Source organism: Furipterus horrens, unplaced genomic scaffold (genome assembly GCF_987537825.1).
Source record: "Furipterus horrens unplaced genomic scaffold, mFurHor1.1.pri manual_scaffold_6, whole genome shotgun sequence".
Taxonomy (NCBI): domain Eukaryota; kingdom Metazoa; phylum Chordata; class Mammalia; order Chiroptera; family Furipteridae; genus Furipterus; species Furipterus horrens.
Window position 1 is genome coordinate 120,253,406 of NW_028327176.1, and position 25,014 is coordinate 120,278,419.

Consider the following 25,014-nt stretch of genomic DNA (forward strand, 5'->3'; position numbering starts at 1 on the left):
TTATTATTTATTTAGAGTTAGCATATGTATTTTTAAACAAATATGAGACTACTATTACATTTTGGATTTTAAAAAATTTATTGATTATGCTATTATATTTCCCACTTTGTCCCTCTCCACCCAGCACCCCATACTCCCTCTCTTCAATGTCCATGGGTCATATGTATAAATTCTTTGGCTACTCCATTTCCTATATTGTACTTTACATCCCCATGGCTATTCTGTAACTACCTATTTGTACTTCTTAATCCCCTCACCTCCTCACGTATTCCACCACACCCTCTCCCATCTGGCAACCATCAAAACACTCTTTGTATCCATGATTCTGTCTCTGTTCTTGTTTGCTTTTTTTTTTAGATTCAAATGTTGATAGAAGCCCTGGCTGGTGTGGCTCAGTGGATTGAACGCCACCTTGCGAACCAAAGCATTGCCGGTTTGATTCCTAGTAAGGGCAGAGAATTGGAAGTTTGCTGGTTTGACTCCTGGGCAGGGCACATGCCTTGGTTGCAGCCAGGTCCCTGGTTGGGGGTGTGCAAAAGGGCAACCACATATTGATGTTTCTCTCTCTCTCTCTCTCTCTCCCTCCCTTCCCTTCTCTCTAAAAATAAATAAATGAATTAAAAAAAAAAGTGTTAAAGGAAAAAAATAACACCCTAACTTAAAAAAAAATGTTGGTAGATATGTATTTATTGCTACTTTATTGTTCATAGTTTTGATCTTCCTTTCTTAAATAAGTCCCTTTAACATTTCATATAATAATGGTTTAGTGATGATGAACTCCTTTAATTTTTTCTTGTCTGGGAAGCTCTTTATCTGTCCTTCAATTCTAAATGATATCTTTGCTGGGTACAGAAATCTTGGCTCTGGGTCCCCACTTTTCATGACTTGGAATATTTCTTGCCATTCCCTTCTAGTCTAACAGTCTTATGGCAACTCCCCTGTACGTAACTTTCTGCTTTTCTCTTGCTGCTTTTAAGATTCTCTCATTATCTTTAACCTTTGGCATTTTAATTATGATGTATCTTGGAGTGGGCCTCTTGGCATCCATCTTGTTTAGGACTCTGTGCTTCCTGGACTTGCATGTCTATTTCTTTCACCAAATTAGGGAAGTTTTCTTTCATTATTTTTTCAAACAGATTTCTAATTTCTTGTTCTTTCTCTTCTCCTTCTGGCACCCCTGTGATGTGAATGTTGGAATGCTTGAAGTTGTCCCAGAGGCTGCTTACACTATCCTGCCAGCTCTGTGGCTTTGTTGGGGTAGGGCTCAGCAAAGGGACAATAGCTTCTGCCTACCTTTCTGTCTGGGAGAAAGCTGTCCCCCAGCTCTCGCTCTGATGCCAAACACTTCAGCTCCTTCCTGTATGCCACTGGTGCCTTTTGAGCTGCTACCTTGTGCTGGAGCACAGAGGGAATGAGTCTGAGTAAGTTTGTGTTTGGGTTCTTTAAGAGGAACTGCTTGGGACTCCAGAAGTTTCTTCCACCAACTCAATCCCTGCTGGTTTTTGCAGGTAGAAGTTATGGAGACTTATCTTCCTGGCATTGGAACCCTGGGCTGGCAGGCGTGGTGTGGGGCTGGAACTCCTCACTCCCAAGATATCCCTTCCAAATTTTTATCCACCAGATATGGATGTGTGACCAGCCTGTTCTGCATCTCTGCCCTTCCTACCAGTCTGGATGGATGTGGTTTCTTTAATTTCATAGTTGTCAAACTTCCATTCAACTTGATTTTTGACAGTTCTGAGTGATGGCTGTTCTATAATTTAGTTGTAATTTTGATGTGGTGTGTGAGGAGGTGAGCCATGTTTACCTATGCCCAGGATTTGTTACATTATAATTAAGATTAAAACTTTCAACAACTTACCAAACAAGTAGAAGACATAAGTCCAATTCATATAGAAGCAAATTATTCCAGAAAGAGGAAGAGAAATTACTGTCCCAAGCTGTGCTCCTGAAACAGCAACAAAGACTTTGTAAACTTTGGAGAGAGATGAACAGAGGCGATAGGTCTACTGCTTGAAGAAGATGGGCAACAAACAATGAAGAAGATGGAATGATTCAGATCCTACAAGAGCTGAATTAGTCACATGTAAATTAAAAAAAAAAACTATTTTCTTAAGGAATCATTTATTAGAAAACCCACAACATGTAAAATGTTTATGTTAATATGTAGTTCCATTAGTTACAACTATATAGCTATTGATGAGTTAGAAGGCATCAATCAATGTAAGATTTATTATAATATAAGAGCTAGTAAATGCCACATGTGTTAGAAATTCAGGTATCTGGGGTTCAAAGATGGTTTCTACGGCTGATAAACATGACCTAGAACAGAATACCTGATGAAATAAGAATGAAGCTTTTTTTTTAAAGTATATTTTACTGATTTGCCCAAAATATATTAGAAACAACTGTTTCAGGTAAATAAATAATAAAATTTATTTTAACCACCAAACATAAGGCATTGTAGTTGGTATGGTGGAGCTAACAAAATCAGATATTGTTTCTTGGCTCAAATTTTGGCCTTACTATCACAGAGCAATATGAAAGTTCAAATGTGAAACAGATTTCCTTTGACTTTCAGAGGTCAGGAAAAGATGTAAGAAGCACTAACGGACTTTGAAAAGATGGGTAAGAAAATACAGAGGGAGCTGTAACAAGATGAGTAAAGGAATAGAAGCAGGAAAGCAGAGAGTAGATTTGGGAACTTCATTTGGATGAAGGAAGGAATAGGTGATAAGGGCTGGAAATATAAGTCAAATAATTACTGAATATCATCTACTCCACGCCAGGTAGTATGTGCCAGGACATAGGCTAGTTGAAATGAAGTAGTGAAGAACATAAAGAATGTTGACCTCTAGTTAGAGTTTAGACTGTATTCAATAGGAAAAGGGGAACAAGCGATATTACCTCTTCTTGAACTTATCATCAGATTTCTCATGTCAATCTCTATACAGCTTCAAGAATCATCTTAAAATAGAAACTGAATTATGTTTCTCTCTGGATTAAAAACCTCTGATATCTCCCCATTCTATTTTGAAAAAAAGTAATCCTCATTCTTTCCCATAGTTTGTAAAACCTGATGTTTATCTGGCTCTTGTCTATTTCCCTAAGCTCTTATGCCATATTTCTTTTATTCATTATGTTTTAGCCACCAATAGTGGTTTTTCATTTCTTTGAGTCCTTACGTATTTCTTGCCCAAGAGCCCTTGTGCATGCTGTTCTGATCGCCTGGAATGCTGTTTTCATGGCTAGTTCATTCTTATCTTTTAAGTTTTAGCTATTAAGTCACCACAGAGAGGCCTTTCTCAACCACTGTATGTAAAAGCAGTCAGGTCAAAAGTTTTAATTCAATTAAGGTAAGAAAAGCTAGAGTTCTTGTATAATCTGGTAAAATTATAATTCATATATAAAGCTCATGCTATCTCACTTACAAATCAAAATGATGGCAAATAAATGCACAGAAAAAAGATATACAAAGAGGAGGGCTAAGAGTCATGATATGTGAATTAGACGATAAAATTACAAATCACAATTTAAAAGGACAAGTGTTCAATTTTCTAGCCATTGGAGTTTTTAAAAAAACATAGCATTCTCTATACCAACACCTGAAAAGTCAACATTTTTTGAAATACTGATGGCAGATGAAGAAAATGACATTAGTTAATAAAGCTACATTGCTATATACAGTTGAGCCAAATAAAAAAATAATAATAAAGTTATACCCCAAAACTTAATTTTTCCCCAAAGGAGGCATCTGACAGTGTAGGATTCTGGAGTGTAGGCACTTTTTCTCCAAGGTTATGCACATAACAAATTATAGCAAAATTATTTATAAGAATAGTTATCTCACCTGCATATGAAATGCTAAGAAGCTTGCTTCTTTCAAGAGGGGGAGCCCAAGAAGACCACATGGCATGCATGGCTGGAAATGTAACACCCTGAGGAAGCGAAAAGGGTATTTCTGATGAAATATAAGGTAGTTTTGTTAATATTTTAAATTCAGTTGAATTTTGTTGCAAGAGAAATTTCTGGATAAGGATCAAACCAGAATCAGATTCCATGAAGTGAGATGTCTTTACAGTGTCAAAGTGAAAATACTTTATAATGAAGTACTTCCAAAATCTAAACAAAGATTTTTGGATTGTGTTAACTGGTGTGAGGACTCAGATAAGGGTTACAATAAATCTAAAAGAATGTACTGAATGATGACATAAAGGATCTTCCTAAAGATTAATTTTACTAATTCACTTTATTAATGACCTGAATGAAATGGGAATGCTACCAATATATAACTTTTAAAAATACTGAGCTAATAGTGTGGGATTCTGGAAGAAATTCAAATTGATCTTGACAGGAAAAGTGGTCTGGAAAATAATGAATTCAATTAGAGTGTTTATAGTCTTTTTTTTTTCCTTTCTGGAGATAACTAGTCTAGCAAATGACAATTATGATATGGAAAGGCAATGGAGCAACGGAGGCTCACAGAGACGTGGGAGAGGAGGAAATGCTACAGGAGAATGGGAGTGAATAGGTTTTGGTAAATTCAAAGCCACGTGGATTCACAGCTCTTCTTGGTCACCCATTAACTGTGTAGCCTCAATTACTCTCCTTGAACTTCAGTTTCTTTGTATGTAAGATAGAGATAATACTCCCTATCTTGCATGATTGTTGTAAAAATAAACGGTAGCTAGTGCTAATATTAATGGAGAGAATAAATGCTTAATACCCTGTATATTATAAAACCCTAGGGACAATGTAGTTATATTTATGGTGAATCAGATGCTAGAGATGAAAGATGCTGACCTCAGTTTATAGGTGAGGCAATGTACATGTGATACATACTGAAGCAATAAAGAAAGACGAATGAACCTAAGAACACAACTTAAATTCTATTCAGAAAAGAAAACAGTCACTTGAGGTAGCAGAAGCTATACAATCAATATACTATAATGCTAAATTAGTAGCATAAATAGACAGTATGCTAAAATATGGAAATATATGCAGCAAGGAGGTTCAGTATCTGGAACAGAGAAAATAAATTACAATTAAGTATAATTAACTTAGTAAGGAGAAGAGGAACCTGGTTATGGAGGTAGTTTTTATTATCAAGAGGGATTTATTTAGTACACCTCTACTTGATAAGGACAAAATGAGAATGTTCAGATGAGTGATCAAAGCTTAAATTTAAATAGTACTTGGCAATATCTAAAGTATTCTAGCAATCATTATCCAACTTGAGCTGTGACTAAATATGGAGCAGGTATTTTAGTCTCAAATTTTAAAAATGATGGAACTGACGTCTAGATATTAGGACTTACTGAATGTTTTCACAGTGAAGCTATTATTCAAACTCTGCTTTTATGACACCAGTTAGTGGCTTTCCAACATAGCATAATACATTACTACCTAAGATAACCTTCATGCTCTACATCAAACCCAGAGGCCACTATTTTGCCTGGGATAAAGTGTTAAGAGAGAGCAAACTAAATTTATGCCTTGGTTTCACAGGTAGAGGTTTGAAGTTAGAAACAAAAGGAGATCATTATTTAAAGATGAAGGTACATACGATGAAATGCAAAGGAGAAGTGGAAAGGAAAAAAGATAAAGAATTAAATTTTTAAAAAATGATAACAGTCTTAGGAAAGGAGGAAAAAAAGTCATAAAATTATAACAATTCTAAAAGCAACAGAAAGACCAAAAGAATCACAGAACCAAATAAAGTTATATAAAATAATAATTTGTCTCTAAATTAGAGGACCAGAAAAAAGAACAAATGATAAAGATGAAGTTCTTTGAACAGCAAAAAATTTAAGAATAAGAAAAGGGAACTCAATAATCTACTATGTAAGATGTGTTTTAGATTTTGTGCAATCAATGACACAGCAGAGATAAACTGTGGCAAAAGTTCAAGAGGTCTATCTTAACTGTTTTAATAGTGTTTTATTTTCTTATCTCCTATAATAAGAGAGTGGGGAGAGCTGTGAAATGTCCCCTGGAAAATGTTTTTTCTACTCTTTGAGTAAAGTTTTCAATTTCAGGGTGCTTCCACTCCAGACTTTATTAACCACAAAAGAAATCTACTCATGTTAACTTCTAGTTAAAAATAAATCCCTATTACCTTCCAGTATCAATTTTTGGTTCATATTCATACCCAAGAATGATATCTTTAAGAGGAAAAGAAAGCGATATAGGGTAAGAAGAAAAACAGGAGACAAAAGAAATTACCTCTCCCAGTCCTTCTAGTGCTCTGAGGCCAATGAGAGCGCCAACTCCGAAATCCGCAGCAATGGGAGTAAATAGGGTGAAGACAGCAGTGCCAAGGATCCCAAATCCTAGCAGCAGTTTCCCCCCCACTTTGCTGGCAACATATCCTCCAGGAATCTGTGTGATGATGTAGCCATAAAAAAAAGAACCGAGAATCCATCCTTGAGTTTCTGCATCCCATTGGTACCTTTTACCCTATAAAGAGTAGAAGGGGAAAAAAGGCCAACCTTTTAAGACCTTGATTAAACAGCTGCTTTATCTTACTTGCATGTAAGCACATAAAAGTGTACAATAATTCTGAACCACTGTTGTAGATTGAAGAATAGACAACTTTCTACGAGGTAGGCTGAGTAAGCATGATACAGACATGCAGTATCTAGAAGTGAATGGAAAGTAACTGAAAATAAAAAAGACATCACAAAGACCTGCTATTTTATGAAACTAGACTACAGAGGCTTTGCAATGACCATGACCAAGAAGGCTCAAAAAAGAGGCACAGGCTTAATTCAGAAAGCTATTAAGTAGGATACTGTAATGATTCAGTGATGCTCTGAGGCCAGGCCTGGGTTCCAGTCTAGCTCTATTACTGACTGGATTTATGTTCTGGGAAGATTAAACAAAAATGGCACATGAAATAAGGTCTGACACATACTAAGTGTTCACTTAATGTTGACTATTAGATAAATATAGATCAAGAATATTTCCCCATTTCAGACCAAGCACTTGAACAAGCACATAGAACAATACAAAGGAGCAAGAATGTAAACCAAGCCACAAACGTCATGTGACTAGAAAAGGTCTTTTAACTAGTAGCAGCAGACAGTAAGGTAATAATGAAGATTTAGTAACTGATCTGAATATCTGACATCTTTAATACATGTTGCTGTATCACGGAGCCAACATGTCAAGAACCATTCCAGGAATTATTTTTAGTAAGGCTGATGAAGATAAGTAGCTAAATCAACAAAAGCAGTTGCCAAAGGGAAAGATACAAAGCAAATCCCTAATTACCCTTGTTTATGTTACCAATTTGTAGCTTATCTGTACAATTCTAGGACTTTAGTTATACAGTTATACATCATAGGTTGGAGTGGCGAAAGTGAGTGGTAAGTACCCAAATATGTATTTAGCAACATTATTCAAGTCAAATATAAATATTTTTGATGTTATTATTTTGTACAAGTGCTTGTTTGGGCAGAAAAACCTCTCCCCTGCTTGAATGCTCTTGTTTGTAAATGGCAAAGGAGACTCACCCAAGTGTGATCTGGCTCCTTTGTGAGCAGTGAAAATGGATGAAAATATACTCATTAAAAAAGACACCAGGCTTTTCTCCCTATACTGTCTCCCTGTGTGATAAGCAAAATAAAATATAGTCACAATGCCACATAATGACATTTCAGTCAATAATGGACCTCATATAGGATAGTGGTCCCATAAGATTATAATGGAGCTGAAATATTCCTATCACCTAGTGACACTGTTGTGCAACACATTACACAAATAGTTAACACTGTGTTGCAATTGCCTATATTACAGTATTTAGTACAGTGACATGCTGTACAGGTTTATAGCCTGGGAGTTACAGAATTATGTAACTATGCCAAAATAAATCTATTTGGCATAAGGATTATTTTAGGCTGGTTAATTTTATTTTAAACAGCAGATATGGGAGAAGCTCTGAAAGCCAAGTAGAAGTCACCTTTTTAAAAGACATTTAGATCTGTAAGGGAAATTGCCATTTGAAAGGTTGTTTTCTTCTCTATACCTGGAAGGTGGGAATGACCTCATCTCTCAAGTCTAATCAATGAAGAAGAAAATGACTTAAATCTCCACAACAAACTTACCCTTGTTTACTGGGCTTTTCCTTTTATTGTGACAAACAAGTAAACTTTCAACAAGGTAGGTGAGCTGCCATGATATGGACATGCAGTTTCTAGAAGTAAATGGAAAATAACTGACTCCCCTGGTCTCCAACATCTTTTGTCTTCAGCTGAAGATGGTATTTATGACAGTGCCTTCGGCGATCTGGCAAGTTACTCAGTTTTCCTGGGTCTCCCCCATGTATAAAGGAAGTATACATGCTATTAAACTTTTGTTTTTTTCCTGTTAATCTGTATGTTATTAAGGGATGTCTATCTATCCAAGAACCCATAATTATTTCTCCTTCCCTATACTGCAATAGCTTATACCATATAGCTTGGCTGTGTATTAGGCTATTCTATCTAGATTTGTGTAAGTGCAGTCTATGATGTCCACACAACAACAAAATCCCCTAACGATGCATTTCTCGGAATGAATCTCCATCGTTAAGCGGCACATGACTGTATTTAAAGTGTTTAAAACTCAATTTGGAACAAATGATAAACATACACTTATCAAGTCTACTATAACATTAGGCAGGCAAAATGACTTGAATGACTTAGGTTTAGGCATGTATAAATTTTGGAAAAGAATGTCCTAAGAAATTGTTCTGATCTTACTTTCCATCCTGCAGTTGAGATTATCTAAGCTCTCCTGAAATAGTAGCCTTATAAGTAAAACAGCTATTAAATAATAGTGCTGTAAAAACTATTCAGCAATATCTTAATCAAACTATCTGGTGTGAGGGAAGAAGAAATTTTTTCCTACCCTCCTAGGTTCTTTGGCTAGTCTAATAATTAGTTACACATGAGACAGATTAACAAGAGAAAATAACCAAATTTAATTACATGTGTGGGAACCTACACTACATACATGAGAGAGTCAGAGGCCCCACATACATGAGAGATTCAGAAACAGAAAGGGGAAATGAGGTGTATATGACTTTCTGAACTAAGGATAAGGTAAGGCACCTAGAGGGAGGAAGGTCCCTGCAGAACAATTAGAAGAGCAGATGCTCAGTAATTAGATATCTGCCTTGTATATTTCTGGTAATAACTCATTGTAAACAAGCCCCTAACTTAAATTCTTTAAGGGAGAGGTAAAAGTTTCTCATGAGTCTGCAGTTCAAAATAATTTACATGTCAAAATGGCACATCTTGGGGTGGCCTGTTCTAAACCCCTTCAGTCCTGCCTTTGAAACTTGTGAGAAGTTACACATTCTAGCAGCTGGGTTGATAGATTGTGCCATATCTCATTAAATCAGTCTCTCAGTCTTTCAGTTTAATCAAACAGTTTTATCTAATTTCAGAAACCAGTGATGCAGGCAGGTTCCAAAGTTAGGCTCATGGTGAAGACAGTCAGGTATTTAAGAGGTATCCTTATGGAAACAAAAGAAAAACAATAGTTAATGATTGAGCAGACTATTATCCCAGTTTCTGAGTTCTGAAGGCAGGCAGTCAAGATGATTTCTAGATGTCTGGCTTGAATCATTTTCAGATGGAATGAAGGCAGGCAGTGACAATTTGATAGATATTTCCTGGTTTGAAGTTTGAATGTCTCTGGCAATCTTTCTGCAAAGATTATCCACATATAAGCTATTGTGGTGATTTCTCTGAAGTTTCCATCAAGTTGTCCCATGTTAGCTCTCATGGTTTTGGGAAAAGGGCAGTTTTAGTTCTCAATGGTCCCAAGTCACAGAGCTTTGAACTGCTTCTACAGTTGCATTTCTGGTTTCGTAGATTTGTAAGAAGATAAAGACAGTTTTTCATTCTTTTTAAAAATTACATGTTATTGTTTATACTATTATAGTTGTCTCAGTTTTTCCCCCTTTGGGCCCCTCTACCAAGCCTCTCCCCCAACTCCTTCAGGCAATTCCCACACTGTTGTCCATGTCCACAGGTCTTTGGCTACTCCACTTACTATGCTGTATTTTGCACTCTCATGACTATTCTGTAACTACCTATTTGTACTTCTTAATCCCTTCACCTTTTTCGTCCATCCCCCCCGACCCACTCCCATCTAGCAAACATCAAAGTGTTCTCTGCATCTATGATCGTTTCTGTTCTGCTTGTTTATTTTCTTTTTTAGAATCAGTTGTTGATAGATATGTATTTATTGCCATTTTATTCTTGATTTTTTGATTATCTTCTTTTTAAAGAAGACCCTGAAACACTTCATATAATACTGGCTTGGTGGTGATGAACTCCTTTAGCTTTACCTTGTCTGGGAAGTTCTTTATCTGTCCTTCGATTCTAAATAATAGCTTTGCTGGGTAGGCTAATCTTGGTTGTAGGTCTTTGCTTCTCATCACTTTGAATATTTCTTGCCAATCCCTTCTTGCCTGCAAAGTTTCTTTTGAGAAATCAGCTGAAAGAAAGTCTTATGATATGTCTTGGTGTGGGCCTCTTTGGGTTCTTTTTTGGGACTCTCTGCACTTCCTGGACTTGTATGTCTATTTCCTTCACCAAATTGGGGAACTCTTCTATCATTATTTTTTTCAAATAGGTTTCTAACTTCTTGCTCTCTCTTCTCCTTCTGGCACCCCCACAATGCAAATGTTGGTATGCTTGAAGTTGTCGCAGAGGCTCCTTACACTATCATCATTTTTTTGGATTGTTTTTTCTTCTTGCTGTTTTGATTGGTTGTTTTTGCTTCCTTATAGTCTAAATAACTGATTCAATTCTTGGCTTAATTCTCTCTATTGTTGATTCCCTGTAAATTGTTCTTTATTTCAATTAGTATGTCCTTCATTTCTGAAAGGATAATTTTTCTGCTGTTGAGGTCCTCACTAAGTTCCCTGAACATCCTTATAATTAGTGTTTTGAACTCTTCATCTAGTAGATTGCTTTTCTCCCTGTTGTTTAGTTCTTTTTCTGGAGTTTTGATCTGTTCTTTCCTTTGGGCCATGCTTCTTTGTCTCCTCATTTTGGCAGCCTCCCTGTGTTTGTTTCTATGTATTAGGTAGAGCTGCAACATCTCCCAGGTTTGATAGAGTGACGTATTGTAGTAGGTATCCTGTAGGGTACAGTGCCACAGCCTCTCCTATTACCCAAGCTGGGTAACTCAAGGTCTGCCTACTGTGTAAGCTGTGTACAACATCCTGTTGTAGTTGAGCCTTGATTGCTGTTAGCACATCCAAGGTCAGGCATTGTCACACAGCATAAACTACAAAGCAATCTGCAGATGCCTACTACTTGTGCTGGGCTTGGAGGTGCCCAGGAGAGGCCAAGCTGTGAACCAATAGTGGCTGCTATTGCTGAGACTGGGGCCACTTAGTAAGATGTACAGGGCTCACTGAAACCAGATGCTGTTTGTCTGAAAGAATTTATAAGAATCTGAAGCATGGGCTAAGACAAGCCATTAGTATTGAAAAACCACTGGAAACAGCTTGTCTGGGGCAGGGCCTTAGGGAATCACCAGGGTGGGGCAAACAGTGTGAGCCAGACTGATGGGAGTCCCAGATATGGTCCCCGCCTGCCAGCTCTGTGGCACTGGGGGAAGGGACAATGGCCTCTGCCACTGCTGTCTAGGAGAAAGCTGTGCCCCAGCTCTGGCTCTGATGCCTGATTCCAGATAATTCAGTTTCTTCCCATATGTCTCTGATGTCTTTCAATCTGCTGCCCTCATGCTGGAGTTCAGAGGAGTGAGTCCAATTAAATCTGTTTATGAGCCCTTTAAGAGGAACTGCCTGAGACTCCAGCAGTTTCTGTCTCCCATAGCCTCAATTGCCACTGGTTTTTACAGCCAGAATTTATGGAGACTTCTCTTCCTGGCACTAGAATACTTGATTGGACAGCCTAGTGTGGGACTCTGAGCCTTTGCTCCTGAGATATCCCTCATGATTTTTATCCATCATGCATGGGTGTGGGACCAGCCTGTTCCACTTCTCTGCCCCTCCTCTCAGTCTCAGTGTGGTTTCTTTAATTCTGTAATTGGTTTCTTCTTTAATTCTGTAGTTGTAGGACTTCCATTTAGTTCAATTTATGACAGTTCTGAATGACTGTTCTATAGTTTAGTTGTAATTTTGATGTGGTTGTTCAAGGAGGCGAACCATGTTTACTTATGCTGCCATCTTAACCGGAAATCAGGACGGTTATTCTCAATTCACAAGGAATTGTGTTGTAAATTAAGTGACAACTACATCTTCCTAATTTGCTTCTTTCCCTCTGGGTATATATTTTTATTTTAGCTTAGGGGAGGAGGCTTTTTTCTTTTTTTAAGATCCTGTCAGGTTTTGAATATTTAGCTTCCAATTTTGTCAAATTTCTGATTAGAAAGTTATTAAATCTTTTCAAGTGTCTTGTCAGGTTTCAGCTGGAACAAACAGTAAATATTTCTGGCAATATTAAATAATACCATGGACTTGTAGGGGTTTAGATACATCTCCGCAAAATGTGCCACTTTGGAATGTGAATTATTTTGAGCTGAAGACAATTAAGAACCTGCAGGCTCATGAGAAACTTGAGTTTTCCCTTAAAGATCTAGTGTTTTTGCCCATAATAAGTTATCACCAGAAATAACTCTTTATGACCTATCTATAGAGCAGAGCAAATTTCTAATTTCTTTTTTAAGTATATTTTATTGATTATGCTATTACAGTTGTCCCAATTATTTTTCCCTGTGCCCCCTCTGCCCAGTACCCCTCTTCCCTCCAGCAATCCCCTCTCCCCCACTCTGAGTTCATGTCCATGGGACGTACATGTAAGTTCTCCATTTCCTTTACTATTCTTAACATCCCCTTGTCTATTTTGTACCTACCAATTATGCTTCTTAATTCCTGTACCTTTTCCCCCATTCCCCTCCTTCACCCTCCCTGGTGATAACCCCCCATATGATCTCCATATCTATGGTTCTGTTTTGTTCTAGTTGTTTGCTTAGTTTGTTTTTGTTTTTTTAGATTCAGTTGTTCATAGTTGTGAATTTGTTGTCATTTTACTGTTCACAGTTTTGATCGTCTTCTTTTTCTTAAATGAGTCCCTTTAACATCTCATATAATAAGGGCTTGGCGATGATAAATTCCTTTAGCTCTACTATGTCTGGGAAGCACTTCATCTGCCCTTCCATTCTAAATGACAGCTTTGCTGGATAGAGTAATCTTGGTTGTAGGTCCTTGCTTTTCATCACTTTGAAAACTTCTTGCTAGTCCCTTCTTGCCTGAAAAGTAACTTTTGGGAAATTAGCTGATAGTCTTATGGGAACTCCTTTGTAGGTAACTCAGCTTTTTCTCTTGCTGCTTTTAAGATTCTCCTTTTATCTTTAATCTTTGGCATTTTAATTATGATGTGTCTTGGTGTGGTCCCCTTTGGGTCCATCTTGTTTGGGACTCTCTGTGCTTCCTGGACTTGTATGTCCATTGCCTTCACCAAATTAGGGAAGTTTTCCTTCACTATTTTTTCAACTAAGTTTTCAATTTGTTGCTCTTCCTCTTCTCCTTCTGGCACCCCTATGATTCAGATGTTTGTATGTTTAAAGTTGTCCCAGAGGTTCCTAACCCTCTCCTCATTTTTTCTATTCTTGTTTCTTCATTCTTTACTGGTTGACTGTTTATTTCTTCCTTATGTTACGCATCATTGATTTGAACTCTGGCTTCCTTTCCTTCACAATTGGTTCCCTGTAGGTTTTTCTTATTTCACTTAGTGTAGCCTTCATTTCTTCCCTTATGTGTCTGCCGTACTCAATGAGTTCTCTGAGCATTCTTATCACCAGTGTTTTGAACTCTGCATCTGATAGGTTGGCTATCTCTGTTTTGCTTAGTTCTTTTTCTGGAGTTTTGATCTGTTCTTTCATTTGGGATATATTTCTTTGTCTCCTCAATTTGGCAGCCTCCCTGTATTTATTTTGGTGTATTAGAGCTGCTTTGACTCTCTGTTATGTTGTAAGGGGTGGATCCTTAGGTATTTGCCAGGGCAGGGCAAACGTTTTACTGCTTTGTGGCACTGTGTGTGTGGGAGGGGTCAGAGAGGGAACAACACCACTTGCTTGGCACTCATCCCATTTTCAATCACTTCATTCATTTCCCGAATGTGACTGGTGCTCCTCTAGCTGTTGCCCTGGTGGTGGTTCCCAGAGTGGGTGGTTTTGTGTGTGGTCTAGGACCATGGGGTCCCTCTAAACAGACTCTCCTGAGGGACGGGCAGTTTATTCTGTTTCCTCTTCCAAAACCCCACTGGTTTTCACAGCCAGAAGCTATGAGGCCTTATTTATCCTGGGCTGGAACCCTGGGCTGCATGGTCTGTTGTCCCTCCCGGCTTTTATCCACCACACATGAATGTGGGACTACCCATTCCAATGGCCGCTGCTGCCTTGTCACCACCACAATGCATCCTCTCTACCTCAGTTCTGCCCCTCCTACCCAACTGGATGAATATAGCTTCTTTAAAATCCTTGGTTGTTAAGACTTTCATACAGTTCAATTTTCTGGCAGTTCTGTTTTTTTTGTTTGTTTGTTTTGAGGTTAGTTGTGAACCTTCTTATGGTTGTGCGAGAGGCAAAGCGTGCATATCTATGCCTCCATATTGGCTGGAAGTCTACATATTAATTTGTTTAATTGTTTATTGTCTGATTCCTCTTGGAGAAAGTGAGCTCCATGGTGGCAGGGATGTACTTCCAACACAGCTATGCATTGGAATCCCCATTTCACAATCTAAAAACTAGAATGAGGTCCGGAACATATGATTTTGTGTTTCAATGACTATTTTGCAAATTTCTAAGTTCTAAATATCTGCTCTACCTATAGTCCTGCAATGATGTTTTGAACCCCCCAGGGCACCTTACCTCATCCTTAGCTTAGAATGTCGTATATATCTCATTTTAACTTTCTACCCTGAACCTCTCATGTGTGTGAGGTTTCCCACTCTCTTATGTATGTGGGATTCCCATGTGTATATATGCTTTAAATTTTCTTGTTATTCTGTCTCATGTTTATTTGGCTATTAAATCAGCCTAAAAAACCAGGAGGGTAGAGGAAAGTTTATTTTTTCTTCATGGACTGAAGAGGATGCAAAAGTCCTTACTGTCCAAAGTCATTCCCTCTGATAGCCAAAAGAAAGAACTACAGCTTGCATGTCCCAGGCAGAAAGCCATTCTAAGCCCTTAGGACATAGGCAACAGCTATTTCTAGGAGAAAAAGGATCAATAACCAATTGCTTTGGATTTGAGAAGGAAGGAACAATGTGAAGTTTTATTTTCCTCTCTCACTGGGCTCATGAGGTAATTCATTTACAAAAACTTTTGTGCATCCTTCCTGAGTTTAAGAATTCTAGGTAGCTTTTATCTCTTAAATTTTTCATTAGCTCTTTCCAACAATCATTCAATGAAAAATATTTTTTCTTCTTTAATGTGTCTAATTAATATTGCCTGAGGGGTGAATTTATATGCCTTTTGTTTACAATACTACACAGAAACACAATGTCCACCCCTGTAATACAATCAGGTAAAAGAGACACAATCACTTCACATAAAGCCTGCTTAAAACAATCCAATTTTCACAAGCTTATCAATCCTTATACTTCTATATTCTTTTAATCTAATTGTAGCCTGAGTCAGGGTTTTACCAATGGGTTCTGGTATCACAGTGTAGAGGGCATTCTGAGGTAAAGATGAGGAGCACCTTTGAGATTCAGAGGAGACGAAGGCCGCTAAAGAATGATAGACCTGATGTTCAGCAATTAGAAGTGTGCCCTCCCCTACAGACAGGTCATTAAGTTACTTTTGGTGATAACTCTTATTATGAACAAAGCCTCTAATTTAAAATTTTTAAGGGAGAAGTAAAAGTTTCTCATGAGCTTACAGGGTCATGACTACTTTCAGCTGAAAATAATTTACATGCCAAAATGGCACATCTTGGGGTGGCCTGTTCTGAACCCTGTCGTTGGAATGCCAAACAGGTTTTTCCAGATTTTTCTTCAAGGATGCTATGTTTATAGAGGAAACTGACAACTTTTCAAACAGCACAGCACCACTATCTATAGTTATAAGTTACTACCCAACCAGTTCCTGGGAAAATACAAAAGTAAGTGATTCAGAATTTACATGAAGAAGTGTTTTTGGTCTTTGTACATGAAGAAAGACCTTTCAATATGTTTACCTGGATATATTTTAGGATTAAGATCGTTTGCTTAAAAAATAGTACTTACAGTTTGATTATGAAGAACTTTATCAGAAGCAGAATGTTCTGCACACTCCTTGGAAGTTCTATTATCTGCTGAAGTTGTATTTGAATCTACCATATCCACTAATGCAACACTCAGATTCACACGTAATGCATAGAGAACGAAGAAACCAAAAAAGGCCAAAACTGCTAAATTGTAACGAGCAGAACAGCATACTGGAGCTGAAATAAAGATTGGGGGAAAACTTTCATTAAAAGAATAACTTAGATGATATTGTCTAAACTACTCAAAAGGTTACTTTTTGAAGTGCACAAATTATTAAATCATGAATACTTTTCTGAGAATATTCTCAGATTAAGCATATCGAAACACATTTGTCAAAAAGAATTTGTTCCTGGTATCTGTGGTTTTGATGAACATTTAACACATGAGAGCCGGCACTGTAAGTTTCTTAAAACATGGAGGTAAAATTTCCAGTCCAAAGCCAATACTGAACCCCTAATTCCTGGCGGCTGGCAAAAGTATGAGAAAAAGAAGTAAAGGGGTTTAATGCCATTACTATTTAAAAAAAAACTGTCTAACACATAGCCACGAGAACTTGAGTACTCACTGTAGCATAGCATGTATACTACTGACTACAGATTAGTAGCCATCTCATTGTAAATGTAGCACAGCACAAAAAACTTACTGCCACTTTCATGCTAGGGTGTGAAACCCCTCTTGATAAATTTCTTACCTTGAAACAACACATCCTCAGAAGCTGGGTTTGAATCAGGAGCCATGGTTAATACTTAAGGCTCTTGTAAACTAAATGTATTTAAGAATCCAGAAGCAAACTTGCACAGTCTATGACAGCTGCAGCATCTGTGACAGTTGCTAAGTTGATCATGCTTAAAGGGCCCACAGCAAAAAGGGAAATAAATGTATGTACCACAATGATTAAAAAAAAAAAAAAAAAAAGAAGGCAGAGTAGGTTGGAGAAGCCAATGAAAGAAGGATCATGTGAGAGGAGTCTGACCTATTTTTAACTTCAGTTGTGGGCTTATGCACTATTTTCTCTTTTTTTCTTCTTTTACTGAGTTGCATAACGGGGTGAGGAAATGGGAATTCAGGAAGAGTGACTGACTCCTTAGTGACAAAAAGAAACAGGCTAATCCAGGTCTTAGACCTTTAAGTTTGGTAAACACTGAGTGTTTGATAAATCTCTCTTTTAAGATAACAATATCTATTTCATTTGGTAATGACAAGTATATATATATGTTTTCCCCTTTTTAGGGATCCTGTTGTTTTCACTGACCTAATGTCAAACAGGATTACATTTTTCAGAGTACCAAGGTTTTGGTACTGATGTAAACTGATTCATTCATACAGAAGCATTAATGCATAGGGTACAACTATACTTAGTTATATATGTTAATATACTACAATTCTAACTTACTTTTCCATAAGCGCTCACACACTTAAACAACTATCATTTTTCCTCTGTGCAAGGTTTACATCTTTTAACAGAGAACTTTTCATTTGGCATCTTGACTTCTTTTTCAAGAGTAGAGCTAGGAGAGTTATGGCACGACTGCCATAGTTTGGTCCAGAACTGGGAGAAATGTATTTCTAAGGCTCTATTCATACAGTCTCTGTTACTGGAATCTAGATACATTTGCTCTCGGCTCCAATCAAATGGGCAGTGGTCTAATTAAGGACAGTTTAAATGCTGCAAGGCATGTTTAATAGGAGAGAACATTTGTCTTTTTAATTCTTACTTGAGAATATGTTTATTGTTTTATTTTTTATTTATTGATTTGAGAGAGAGGGAGGCCACGGGGAAGAGAGAGAGAAACATTGATGTGGGAGAGAAACATGGATCAGTTGCTTCCTATACATGCTCCAACTGGGGGTTTAATTTGCAACCTAGCTATGTGCCCTGAATGGGAAATTGAACCTGCAACATTTTGGTGTACAAGATGATGCTCCAGCCAATTTAGCCACCTGCTCAGAGTGAGAGCACATTTTTAAAATCATCATTTTTGCGTTAGACAATAATACAAAGAAGTTTGATGAGTACTCATAATCATGACAAATTTAGGTTATTAGAATATGCTACTTTGAGTAATTTGGAGAAAGAAAAACCTAGATTTATATACAGTCTGCCTTGCCAACATACAAAGTTCATCATCTGTTTCAGCAGAGGAGTGACAAGATGTGATTTATGGTTTAAAAAGCTTGTCTGGTTGCTGTGTGGAGATTATAAAGGTGAGAAGTGTGAATGGGGGTAGGGGATGTAGTCAGGGAGACTACTTAAGGCACTATTGTAGTTTCTAGATAAGAGATGAAGGTGGCTTAAACAAGAGCAAAGCAGAGGCAAGGGAGAGAAATGGGCAGGTTTGACTTAAATTTAAAGGCAGAATTGACAGGCCTTGCCTATGTATTAGATGTGGGAGTAAATAAAAGGGAGGAATGAAGTTATTAGTTATTTTCTTACTCTAAATAATTATTTTATGCTACTCTGATTTGTAATGTTATTACTCTCTTCTATTCTTATTTGCAGTTACCTTATTTCATTGTATGTTACTAGTTTCTCCCCACATGTTGCTGGATTTGGACTCTGATATATCTCATCATGTGAATATGTGAGGTTAGAAGCTTGGGAAGTAAAGGAAAGGTATGTAGAAATGATTTCAAATTATTAGTGATGTTACTTGAAAATCTGGCCTAGAAGTTATGGATCAGGAAACTTTGAGTGCTCAGTCAATAATCAGAAAATAAAAAGCCAACACAGATGCCACAAAGTATATGAATATGAGATTTTAAGAAATATTAAAAATATTTATAGATGGTTACTATCTTTATAAAAATGGTTGTTGATTACAAATCAGTAAGAAAAAATTTATTTCCAAAAATACGGCGATAAAGCAAATGTGTCTGTGAATTTGGATAATGCTTGAAGTTGGTTTACAAAAGCATGCTTGCATGATGAAAAGAGATAACATTCACTGAGCATCTGCTATATTGAAATCAAGTTCAAAGCAAAATCATGTTTGTATAACGAACAGAGCACCCATCTAAACAAATATCAGCTTCTCAAAATTGGTTTAAACTTAGGAAATGTGGAGTGGGTGCAGTTGAAAGGGATATAGGCTAATTTACAGTGAAGCAGACCTGGGAATGAACCTCAGTTCTGATTTTTACTGGCTGTGTACCTTTGGGGAAGTTACTTAAGTTTTCATTCTCAGGTTTTTCAGCTTTAAAATGAGGCAATCAATATACACCTCACTGGGTTTTGTGTGGAGTAAATGAAGTAGCAGTATAGTAGGCACCCAGTATTTTCTGTTGACGCTGGAGAAAAGTTACATCAATAAGATGAAGTGCTACAGAGTGTGTGTGTGTGTGTGTGTGTGTGTGTGTGTGTGTGTAGTTAGGGAAGTCCTCCTAGAGAAAGTACATTTGTACTGAGTCTTCACTACTGAGCAAAAAGTCTGTGTGTGTGTAGTTAGGGAAGTCCTCCTGGAGAAAGTACATTTGTACTGAGTCTTCACTACTGAGCAAAAGTCACCAGACAGGTTGGAGGTAGGACAATGCAAGCAAAGACAGCAGTATGTACAGAAGTATGGAAATGAGGAATACAAGTACAAAGAGAACAGGAAACTTCAAATGACTTGATGGACTGAACTATGGTACTGTAGTAACTGTGAGTGGGATAGCAGGCATTGAGTTTAATAACAAAAAGTAATAGCTAATATTTATCGAGTACTTACTAGGGGCTTGTGCAAGTGTGTTGGCCTATATAAGGATTATAAAGATTAACTGAGTTGGTACATGTAAAATACTTAGAACAGTGTTTAGCACATAATAAACCTTCAATAACTCTGAACTGTTATTAATTATTATTATTATTGCTTTTTCTGGATAGTAAGAATTGAGGTCATTTGTTAGGAATTGAGGTTATTTCTCATGTGAGAAATTAGGTATTGGGAAAAGAAGTCAGAAGTTGTTGAAGAGAGAAGGGGTGTGAAGTTCCCAGTGAAACATACAGGATTGCCAAGTGAGTAGATAGCCAGAAAAAACTTGCCCTACCATGTGACCCTGAAGAACTGCACACCTGTGCTCACAGGTAAGCACTAGGAAAGAAGACAGGGCATTGAGATAGAGGTGGTGACAAAGCACAGGGCAAGGGAATTTAAAGTACTGGCAAGAAAATAGTGTTGGACTGTGATTATGGCCCAAGAAGAAAGTAAAGTGGAGATTGTTAATGGTTTAGGAAAATGTACACTAAAATATAAAAGCTCTGAGGACAGGAGCGTAGGAAGTCATTAGACACATGGGTGTCCAGAGAACTGAGGGAACTTGGTGTTGGACGAAAAGTCACTCAAGATAATGGCAAGAAATAGTGTAGAGGATGGAGGAATATCAGATGGCAAAGTGTCTGATGAATGAAACAAAGTGCCAGGTAGTGGGTACAAGACACAGCAATGTAGGGGAAAAGTGATCTAGCCCCAAAGCATTGAGAGTGAAGGGGTACTTGTCCGGAAGCATCACTGCAGAATAAGGAGGAATCAAATAATTAATTAACACAAGGCAAGAGAAAGTTATTACTCCTTGAGAAAGCCAGGGGGAGTGGAAGTGGTATGCCCAGAAGGCTAGGTTTCTGTTGAAGCAAGGAGGTACAAGTGGTGAGGCAAGACGGGTGAAAAACTGGAGATGCCAAGCATTTATTCTTTGTGGAAAGGGTCTCCAGTGGGGAGGTGTGGGCATGGGTGAGGAGCTGACTGAGGTGGAAAACCCATGGTGAGGGGAACTGACCTGTGCAAAGATGATGAAGGTGGGCATGGGCCTAGTAATCCTCCCTGGCAAGCGAACTGCATTAGAAAAGATTTCCTATCTAAGTGGATAAAATGTTTTGCTTTTAAAAAGGATAATGTTCTACTGGTCTTACCCTGCCTTAGTTAATTAATTCCTGATAAATCCTTATGTATTCCTACCTCCCAAATTAATACCTATTTAGGTAGAAGGAATATGAAAACATTAAATTCCATTAAAATGGACTCATTTAATTGAATATTAACACTGATTATCACAACATGACTCAAAGCCACTTCCCTTCATTATGAAATATGGTTGCTCTCTACCAGCATAGCATACCTTATATTTATGACTATTTTCATACACAAAGAATATTTGTGAAATCCAATGCTTGAGTAATTGAATGTTGAATGTAAACCACCTCTAACAGGGGAGACAAAAAAACCCCAAACAAATCCCAAAACAAAATCAATGAAAACAAAGCACAGCATGCACTATTTTAATCTAAAAAATAACAAGTTCCTATAGAGTGAGACAGTGAAGAATGGGCCCTCATTTTGTGGATTACAGCTTCTCTGAGGAATGTAAGATCCAAATGGCCTTTATTTATGATGATGATTGTGATGACAATAATAGTAACTAATACTATGTGCCAAACTCTGTTTTAAGCACTTTCTATTAGCTTATTTAATCCTCACAATAACCCTATGAATCAGCTGTATTATTTCCCCTGACTTATAGATGAGGAGAGCATGAGAGGACGGGTAGTTGCTGAACTCACACAGCTATTCAGTGGAGCTGGGACTCTGGCTTCAGATCCATGCTCTGCTTTTAAGCACAAAGAAATGTCTTAGAAGCCTTAAAGCTTATTTCTTGAACATGAACGAGCTCATTTTGAGTGCAACACTATTTTGAAAATCCAATTAATTAAATATAAGACATATCTCATTCATATAAAAGTAAAGAATTTTTATGTGTGGGAGGGGAGGCTTTGCTCTTCCTTGCCTAATTTCCTCCCTTCCTTCTACCTAAATCAGGCAGAAAACCTATAGACTTCCTGTTGTTTATGAACATTGAGTTGCCCTTCCCACATAATTTCTGTGTGCATCTCTGAAATCCACCAGGCTAAGTACTAAAAACAACTGCTTGAGAGGCAAACCATAGCAGCGTTACTAAGAATTCTGTCATATCACCCTGAGAGGTATTAATTCTTAACACTATGCATAATTTAAAACTATGCCTTCTTATTTGTGGAGAAGTGGGGAACTTTCAAATTTGTGAAGGACCAAGTAAAAATGATTAAGCATTTTGCAAATAGAAATTTGTCAAATAGAACACAAATGTGGCAGTGTTGTGTCAAGGAAGGGGGATAGGACTAAAATCCCGGAGAACTCTGACCTGAGTCCTTAATAGGGATACATAAAATCTGTGGGAGCTTAATTTCTTTGGCCCTCAGGTGTTTATGTATTATATAAAAGGATGTGCCACCATATGGCAGGTAGTTTCTAAGGTCTTTTAAGTGTTGTCAAATTTTATGGCTGACATTTTATCAGATTTTTTCTTCTGAAATACAAACTATACACTTAGGCATAAAGTACAGCTAAAATCTTATCAGTTTGTTACAGAAACTAACACAAAAGATAAAATATATGTAAATATATTTAAGAAGATATTTTTAGGACTGCTAAAGATTCACTGCTTCAGGCATCAAACCTAAACAAACTAATTCTGAATTGTGGAGCTGTTCCATGATGTGACTAATGCCCTTGAGCTGGCCCTGGGCCACAACGTAGATTGCTTACAGCAATCCCCTCATAGAGAGACTGTCTGATGGTGGTAGTTGATGTAAATCAGCACCCCTCCCCTTCCTGCTACATGCTGGCTCCTGGAATAGGTCCTTGTCCTCACCCAGTCAAGCATGTAAAGTATTTGTTCCTGGGACTGGTCACTGACCAGTTCCTGTGACTATCCTGTCTTTTTCTGTATAATTCTCTGGCACAGGCCAAGTAGTGCAGGGATCCATTTAGTCTCGCAGCCACCCAAAACGTGCCTCCCATTAATAAACTCTATTAATTACAAGACTGGAGTGGCCAGCTTCATTCTTGGGTCTTACCTTGCCCTGTGCTTAGGGAGGTAGATTTTTAGTCTCAGGAACTTTCCCTGTGTCTGTATGCACTGACGTGGATGGGAAATTTTTGCTTCTTAAAACACCCATATTTTTGTGAATGTGCAAGGTGAATCTGTAGGACATAATTTAACTAAAAATACACAAAAATCCATTGTGTTCTTATATACTAACAAAATTTCAGAAAGAGAAATTAAAATAATTCCTATTGCAACTGCAATAAGAAGAACAAAATACCTAGGAATAAACTTAACAAAGGATGTGGAGGACCTATAAACTGAAAAGCATGAGACATTATTAAGAGAAATTGGGCCCCTCATTTCGCTGTCCCATCATCTGGCCCCGCAGACCCATGATCAAGCGACCCAATACTGACAAATCTGTCCAGCTCTGGCGTGTGCCATGTCTGGTTCCTCCAGTGTCATTGGTATGAAGAAAGTGGTTCAACAGCTCTGGTTGGAGGCTGGCCTTAACCCCTGAAGGGTTCCCAGGAAGCTGCAGATTTGAAACAATTCTGTCTGCAGAATGCTCAACATGACCTCCTGATGACTAGAGTATATGCAAGTACCAATCCCTTCAGACCCCAGAAAGTCTGTTCCTTTTTGTAGAGAAATGAATCTTTGAAGTTATTCTAAACCACTTTTCATAAACTGGTGAGTATTCAAAGAGCTAAATTTGAAGTCTGTACAAAAAGTTTATCCTTGTAACATGTGCCACACTATACAAACTTCTGCTTTTGTCAGTCCTTAACATCCACCTCTCTGAATTTTCATGAACTTATTTCACAAGAATAATTATTTTATATTCACCAGCAGCAGTATACAAACAAAACACTCAGTATAAAAGGAAAAAGAAAGAAATTTGAAGAAGATACAAAACACTGGAAAGCTATTCTATGTTCATGGATTGGAAGAATCAATATAGTTAAAATGGCCATATTACCCAAAGCAATATACAGATTTAATGCGATTCCTATCAAAATCCCAATGGCATTTTGCAAAGAAATAACAAAAATAATCAGATTTATATGGAACCACAAAATAAAAGACCTTGACTAGCCAAAGGTATCCTTAGAAAAAAGAACAAAGCCAGAGGTATCACGCTCCCTGACTTCAGATTATACTATAATATCAACAACAATCAAAACAGTGTGGTATTGGCAGAGAAACAGACACACAGACCAATGGGACAGAATTGATAGCCCAGAAATAAACCCACATGTATATGAGCAAAAAAATTTTTGACTAAGGAGCTAAAACATACATTTAAAAAAAAGCCTTTTCAATAAATGGCCCTGGGAAATTGGAAAGCCACATGCAAACGAGTGAAACTAAATTGCTATTTGTCACCATACACAAAAATGAACAGAAAATGGATCAAATAACCTAAATATAAGGCATGAAACAATAAATTACATAGGCAAAAACTAGGTATTAAACTTACAGACTTTGGTCTTAGAGCAGATTTTAAGAATTTTATCTCAAAGAAAAGGGAAGTAAAAATAAATCAAACGAAAAAGCTTTTAAGCAACAAAAAAGACTGTCAACAAAACAAAAAGACAACGAACTGAATGGGAGAAGATATTTGCAAACAACAGCTCTGACAATGGGTTAATATCCAAAATATTTAAAGAACTCATACAACTCAATGACAAAAAACCCAATCCAATTAAAAAAATGGACAGAGGACCCGAAAAGACACTTCTCCCAAGAAGACATACAAATGGTCAAAAGATATAAGAAGAGATGCTCAATTTCACTAGCTATTAGGGAAATGCAAATTAAAACTAAATGAAATACCACCTCACATCTGTTAAAAAGGCTATTATGATCAATAAGACAGGTAACAACAAGTGTT

General features: G+C 37.4%; 1 protein-coding gene and 1 pseudogene across 1 annotated transcript in view; one reads left to right on the top strand and one right to left on the bottom strand.

Moving 5' to 3' along the window:
- The window catches only part of SLC17A5 (solute carrier family 17 member 5), a 58,704-nt gene that overhangs the window by 29,613 nt on the left and 4,077 nt on the right, over nucleotides 1–25,014 (bottom strand). The window contains exons 2-5 of the mRNA XM_090280507.1: nucleotides 16,260–16,456; nucleotides 6,226–6,459; nucleotides 3,851–3,938; nucleotides 1,862–1,948 (exon numbers count right to left, since the gene is read on the bottom strand). Of these exons, the coding sequence (XP_090136633.1) occupies nucleotides 1,862–1,948; nucleotides 3,851–3,938; nucleotides 6,226–6,459; nucleotides 16,260–16,456 (606 nt within the window). The remainder of the gene's footprint in view (nucleotides 1–1,861; nucleotides 1,949–3,850; nucleotides 3,939–6,225; nucleotides 6,460–16,259; nucleotides 16,457–25,014) is intronic.
- On the top strand, nucleotides 23,560–23,765 carry LOC150007316 (guanine nucleotide-binding protein G(I)/G(S)/G(O) subunit gamma-5 pseudogene; annotated as a pseudogene).